This window comes from Diplotaxodon limnothrissa, linkage group LG13 (genome assembly GCF_057381915.1).
Source record: "Diplotaxodon limnothrissa isolate DT_005_m linkage group LG13, D_limnothrissa_male_GT1.1, whole genome shotgun sequence".
NCBI lineage: Eukaryota > Metazoa > Chordata > Actinopteri > Cichliformes > Cichlidae > Diplotaxodon > Diplotaxodon limnothrissa.
This window is the reverse complement of record NC_140608.1, coordinates 14,810,569-14,817,254: the sequence shown is the minus strand read 5'-3', so window position 1 is coordinate 14,817,254 and position 6,686 is coordinate 14,810,569. Positions and strand designations below refer to the sequence as shown.

General features: G+C 38.8%; 1 protein-coding gene across 1 annotated transcript; it reads left to right on the top strand.

Annotated features, from left to right (window-relative positions):
• The first annotated feature begins 672 nt into the window (after positions 1 to 672).
• Positions 673 to 6,308, top strand: cxcl12a (chemokine (C-X-C motif) ligand 12a (stromal cell-derived factor 1)). Its single transcript, XM_085369309.1, has 4 exons — positions 673 to 779; positions 2,402 to 2,519; positions 3,461 to 3,544; positions 5,192 to 6,308. Exons 1-4 carry the CDS (start codon positions 713 to 715, stop codon positions 5,217 to 5,219), a joined length of 297 nt encoding a protein of 98 aa, XP_085225435.1. The 5' UTR covers positions 673 to 712; the 3' UTR covers positions 5,220 to 6,308.
• The last annotated feature ends 378 nt before the right edge of the window (positions 6,309 to 6,686 follow it).

Here is a 6,686-nt window from a genome sequence, read left to right as displayed (position 1 = left end):
GTCACGCAAATTCTTCCCACTTTTATTTATGTAGGGTCAGTAAAGTCCCTGCGATGACCAGTTATAACATGAAAAACCAAGAAGCATGAAAAAAGCATGCACAAAAAAATGTTTCTCTTTCTTTTCAGCAGCAGCTTTAAGGACAGTGCAGAAGAAATCGTGCCAATTGCTTGAAGGTACACTTTGGATCCTACCCGTATTTTTTAGGAAATAAATGAACAGCTACCAATCAGCTTACTGCCAAATCTTCTGACATGTAAAAAAAAAAAAAGAAAAAAGAAAAAAAAAAAGAACACTTTCATTAAACACTTTCGTCAGAGGCATGTGCACACTTGCGCGCGCCTGGGGGTCTATCGTGCATTAATAGGCTGTATCCGAAAATCCTCCTAAAACACCGGAAATAATAAAAAGCTCCTACAAAATAAAATCACGACAAAGTAATTAATATAACATTTAACACAGATCTATTAAAACGACGGCTCATCTATGACGTGTTTTTTTCTGAAAGTGATTTTTGTTACAATTTGACGCCTTATTACTTCATAAATATCCGTTAAAGTAAAAAACGGGTCCTTGGTGACCGGAAACACCATTTCTTTATGGTAGCTTGACGCAGTGGTGCCTAATTTAACACTCCGCCGGTGCCCCGTCTGTCAGAACTCCTCTGGACTTTACTCTGAGCAGTTTCGGAACTCTTTGACATTAACGCAAAATGGATGTGAAACTACTGGCGGTCGTGGCTGTACTCATGGTGATGATATATGCACCTCCAGCGCAAGGTATGGATTCATTTTCGGGGTTGCTGTTTTATGTTGCTTCAGATTTTGTTTAGACTGTATTGCAGCTGTGATGCGTATTGGAGGGAAGTATCAGCAACATATTTGCTTTTACGCTGTCCACCTGTTGACTTGTCTTGTCTGTAGTCCATTCATTCATCCATTCATCCATCATTTCTTCCGCGTATCCAGACAGCAGGGATAGGCTCCAGACAAGCTGCGACCCTGGATGTCTATAGTATTTCTATAAATAATTATCCCGATAGAGTTCTGCAACTCTATCGGGGTCCAGTACGTCCACAGTTCTTTTTAAATACTTTTTTGTTACTAATTATTTTACATTAAATACAGTTACTGTAAATCAGTGTGTATTTATAATATTAGTTGCCAAAAATCTGAGCACGACATCAGATGAGAAATTCCAATTGCGTGCACTCGGAGTGCAAATACTGTGGGGAAAGGGGGGGGGGGGGGGGGGAACGTAAATTGGACCTGAAAATTTAAATTTTTATTTACATTTTTTAAAATGCATAAATCTTTCATGCATTTTTTTTTTCATTGAAGAAGGGAGAGTGCATTTTTCGCCGTGCGTAAAGCACGGCAGGCTGCACATGTGGCTCTTGCCGTATAGGAATTTCCCCGCTGGATCAGTGATCAGCGTGTGTTTGTCCTTCCCTTTGTTTTCTTTTAATTAGCCACAAATGAAGTCTCTAGAAGCCAAACCTCAGCTAGCCTACGTGGCGACATCAATCACCCAACTTGAAGGTGTTGCGCTCTTTTATCATGGTAATCAGGTGTAAAAAATAATTAGCATAGTTTAATCCACTGGGGCAGGTTTCACCATCTGTGACTTACAGTCTGCCAGTGTCGCTTTAAAACAATTTACTGACAAGTAAAACAACTGTGTATAAACGGTATTTGGGCTAAAACTAACTTCTATCGGCGCGACTGCTTTATCTATTTCCAACGCCGCTTTTAGACGTAACGAAACGGGGAAAAAAGATTATCTTTATTTTTCCACATTAATCAACTGTGACCATCTCAGTGTAGGAACCTGAAAGGTGAGGCTCCAATGGAAACTGCGCACATCCATCACGCAGGGACCACACAGTACACAATGATGTTTGAAAGAGCTTAGTGTTTGTGGGTGTAAAACCCCCGCTAATAATGTACTCAGTCTCTCTGTTTGCTGTGTGGGATGAGCAGAAACTGGATTTTGTAAAGCTTAAATATGGAATTTTCATCTGTCAGTGTCATTTGTTAGTCCTATTTGGCAGTGTTGACTGTAGGCTTCTCGGCAAGGAAAGAGATAAACAAGTAGAATGGAGGGATAAAAATCAAACGGTTTAAATCCAAAAGACTCTGTATACTTCACTGCAGGGGGCATATTATTTATTTGTTCATAATCAGAGGGCTGGTGCATGCTTACTTTGTGCTTTGATAGGCTAAAGACTTGCTGTATTTTTATCTTATTTGCTGGTGGAATTTGTGATATTGCAATAAGTGTATGTCATTTCATACAGGAATGATATTTCATTTAATCTAATCTGAATTACTGCTTTGTTTAAATTTTGCTTTACTTTAAAATAGTTTTGTTATACTCAACTTCTCTTTTGCTTTCTCAGCAAAGCCCATCAGCCTGGTGGAGAGATGCTACTGCCGTTCAACAGTCAACACCGTCCCACGAAACTACATCCGAGAACTTAGGTTCATCCACACACCCAACTGCCCCTTCCAAGTGATGTGAGTGTTGTTTTTGACTTCTCCAGGCAGCACGTTTTCTGTCTGGGCCATATAAACGTTAGACAGGTTTCCTCCTAGTTCGGACATTTCTCACCATCAATCTCTGCAGGGTGACAAGCCAGAGAAAGGAATCATGCATGAATGTGTACATACACGCCCCTCAGTCACTCGCTCGCTCATTCACAGAAAACAAGTCGTTCTTTTTGCAACTGGCCCACTGACGCATCCACAGGAAGTGGTCCGTTTGAGTATGAGCGAATGTGAAAAGGTGGTGGAAATTGGATACAGTTTTGTTTTTTAACCAGGAAGCAATAATCGTGGGTTTTGTAACTGGGTTTGCTTCTCATTTGCTTGTCACGCAGCGTTTTCTCTTCATACTGTTCATACAACCTTTAGTTGAGATCGCATTCGTCGGCACAGCTTGTGCAGTGCAAATCCATACATGAAAGTGTGTGGCAACATCGGTGAAAAAGGGTCAGTTGCATTAGAACTTCAGAAGCATGGAAAAATAAAATTGCCATATCTTACAAGTTTACATAAAGAGACATAAAACATGTCTGAAGCTACTTAAAACAAGATCTGTTGCCAAATGAGGCATGGTCCCCCACATGGAGACATATGATATGGTTGTAGCCCATTCTTTAAATAACCACAGGACTATCATGGCTTTAGAAAGTAGCCTGCGCATTGCAATATATTCTAATTTGACCTAACACTAAAGTACCTTAAGGGTCAGTATCTTATCAATATTAATGCATATTAATTTCTGTAGCAGCATCACTTACAAATTAAGGCACTACTGTTAAGAGGTTCGCTGCAAGTATCAAACTAGCAAGTCAGTGTTAATTCAGTCAGTTTGATAACAGTGTGTTAAGATACCCACTGTTAATGATTATGCATAATTCAAGCTTTTATCCTCATCTTATCCTTTTTCTAATCAGTGCCAAGCTGAAGTCAAACAAGGAGGTGTGCGTGAACCCTGAGATCCGGTGGCTGCAGCAGTACCTGAAGAACGCTCTCAACAAGTAAGTATCAGCAAATCCAGCAGATTTTAGTCATGGGGTCATTTTTCTGTAATACACAATCCCGTCTGGCTTTAACAAATCTGTTGGCACAAGTGGGATATACTCACTTACACTCTATAGAAATTTAAAGCAAAGAATCTACAAATCCAAAGGCGCAAATGCGCATTTGGATGTTTACCAATAGACTATTGTGGGAGTAAAAGCTCTCAATTGCCCAATTTATATTGGAACCCAAAGTCAAAACATGCTGGTACATGACCAAGTGGGAGTAGAGCGTTTCCACTTTCACATACAAAGTGTGGGTGCACTTAATCTGCTCTTAAGTGCTATTACAGGTTTGTTCCTGGTCATCACTATTCATACTGGAACACAGTCTAGCAAATGCAGTTTAATATATTTACACTATACACGGCACACTTGCATGCTGTTTAGAGTTTAGGACATTTAGTGCATTAAACGTTACATCGGAGAGTAAAGATAAAGATAACGTTCTAAATTTGTAAAAATAATGTAATATGATGGGATTCGTTGTCACCTTATGCAACTCTGAATTGCACAATCAAGTTAAATTCATACTGAGACTGGTGGCGTTAAAAGTCACTGTCTCCTTCCTTCCCTGAGGAAGCAGACACTTTTCTGAAAGATGTTGGTACAACAAAGTTTATAGAAGGGATCAAGTTGCCATGTCTGTTATTTAAAGAATGAAACAAACCCTGCACTGTGCGATGGAGGCAGATAAAAGAGTTTTTGGAATGTCACATGTGGATTCCCGTCTTTTCATGTAAAGAAAACTAAACGCACTACGGCATTTAATCCAGCTTGTGACATACACACTCAATACACACTGACAGATCCGCCCACAGTCTAGCAGTCAGACGGCCTGTCTCAAGGATGACTGTGGAGCCCTCGTGTTGATGAGGCGTGAACAGCCCTCTGCATAACAAAATAGCGCATGTAGAGTGCATGTTGCTTGTTTACAATCAGTCAGATCTAATGTGTTTCCACTTACACATGCAGTCATAGAGGAGGAGGCATAAACCTGCTTGTAATGTGTAGAAATGCACACGATTATAAGCCATGCGTTACTTTTGTAAACTAAATGATGATTGCCTTTTTGTATCTGACGAGTGTGGCAGATATAATTAAAGAACCCACTGGAGTTCCAAGTGCTTATGCTGTTAATATCCTGTTTATCCTTTGGCATCATCGCCCTGAGACTGCTTCACGTCAGTGCTCTGCAAAATTACATCATAATTACATAATTACATAACATTTTCAGAATGGCCCACTAATTGACCGGCCAACTGAAAGTGAATGCAGAAATCAAATTACATTTATTATTGCTAAGATGGTTAGCTCATGATTACAAGTCAAAAACATTTCGGCTTTCTAAACACGAAGCAGCTGTTTTTACTTGATAACCTGGAACTGAAATCAGCCGTGAGTTGTGCCACTGGACTAAATGCTCATTAATTTCCACTTTTGGTGTTTACTACTCACAAGTTACCGTGCATTTATCTTTTGTTGTGTTTTGAGTGTCAAATATATAGACCGCGTGAACAGTCAGCACCAAAAAGCCATATGATTCTGACGTTGTAGTTCCCGTGTCTACTTTGTTCTCATGACAAATGTGCTTTTCCCTTCCAGGATGAAGAAAACCAAACAGGGCAACTAAAATGCCTGCAGAAATCCTCCCGAGCCACCGCTGAGGATTTGGACCACATCATCGCAGATATGTAACATGATACCAGATCATGTGTTAAATTGTACAGCACTTACTCTAGCTGACACGCTGCAGCCTTGTGCATGGATTAGCTTCAAAGTCTTCACCATAAACACCATGCTCCTAGCACTGCTGCATCCTTCACCACTTCATTTCACCACTTATAGATTTAACAAAATATTAGTGCAAAGTGCTATTATATCTATGAGTGTATACTTTCCTAACCATAGTGTAAATACTATTTTGTTAATGGACTTTAAAAGTAAAGAGCTATTTTTGGAGATTTTTCCTTTGGCCTCTCCGTTATTTAGGAAAAAAGCAAAGGCCCCACCCAGCGTGAAGGGGCTTAAAGAGGGATGACGTGTCTTAGCTAGAAGGTTTCCTCCATATCAAACTTTATTGAGCATCCCATTTGTGAGGAGCACAGTCTTGTGGTCTGTGGATCAGTTTATTCTCATCATGTTAGATTTCAGATTACACAAATTGATGTATAAGTTCTCCTCTAAAATAAATAATCAGTTTAAGTTAATTGGCACCAAGGAATTTAAGTGAATGCCAGCTGCCCCCCAACTGAAAACCCCTATAAAAATAGCAATACAATGTTTTTGTGATGGAAATTAATGCAGAAAGAGCTGCAGCATTTCCTACAGCTGTTCTGCGGCTGATTATGCGCCTGCGTCTTATTTCTTTCTTCTTTTTTTTTGTTGTTCTTTGTAAAAGCTCAACATCTGGTTTCCAAACTGTGTTTTAATGAGCAGCCAATAAGACGAGATTTACCAGAATCATAAAATTGTGTTAGTTACCGAGAAATTGTGAGAAGAAATTGTGACACTGATCAAAATAGCCTCTCAATGTGAATACCACTTCCAAACATGGGTGTGCAAAAAAGGTAATTAAAATAGTAATAAAAACAATTGGTAACACAGAGGGCTGCAGTAGAACAAATACTACCATTACTGGCAATGGATATATGTATATAGATTTGACTACCTACAACTGTCATGCAGATAGAAATGCACTTTATACCTGATGTATTCATGTTTTAGCAAAAAAATGTATTATTACTAACTTTAAACACTACATTCTGTATTTTTCTTTTCTTTTTTTAAAACAGTTTATCGTCCTGTTTCTACTCTTTTGTGATCATTGAATGTGTAACTGAATTTAACTGGTTTGATTTTTTCTTCCACCCTTTTACTCATTTAAATCTCCTCTTCCTATGTAAAATTTATCTCATACAAATGTTTTATTTTTGTACTCTTTTATGCATTTATATTAAATCCAAACATTTAAATGAAGGAACTGTACTCTCACAACTGAGCCATCCAGTGTTGTTTTTTTTTAATTTTTTATTATCAAACATGTATACATCTGGTCAGTAAAAAGGAAATCTTTGAAATACTATGGGTGTTTGATTCC

Excerpts from the sequence above, each read along its gene's own strand:
- cxcl12a (XM_085369309.1), top strand. The coding sequence starts at position 713 with ATGGATGTGAAACTACTGGCGGTCGTGGCTGTACTCATGGTGATGATA. Across the intron at positions 780-2,401 it reads ATATGCACCTCCAGCGCAAG|CAAAGCCCATCAGCCTGGTG; the intron begins GTATGGATTCAT and ends TTGCTTTCTCAG. Across the intron at positions 2,520-3,460 it reads AACTGCCCCTTCCAAGTGAT|TGCCAAGCTGAAGTCAAACA; the intron begins GTGAGTGTTGTT and ends TTTTCTAATCAG.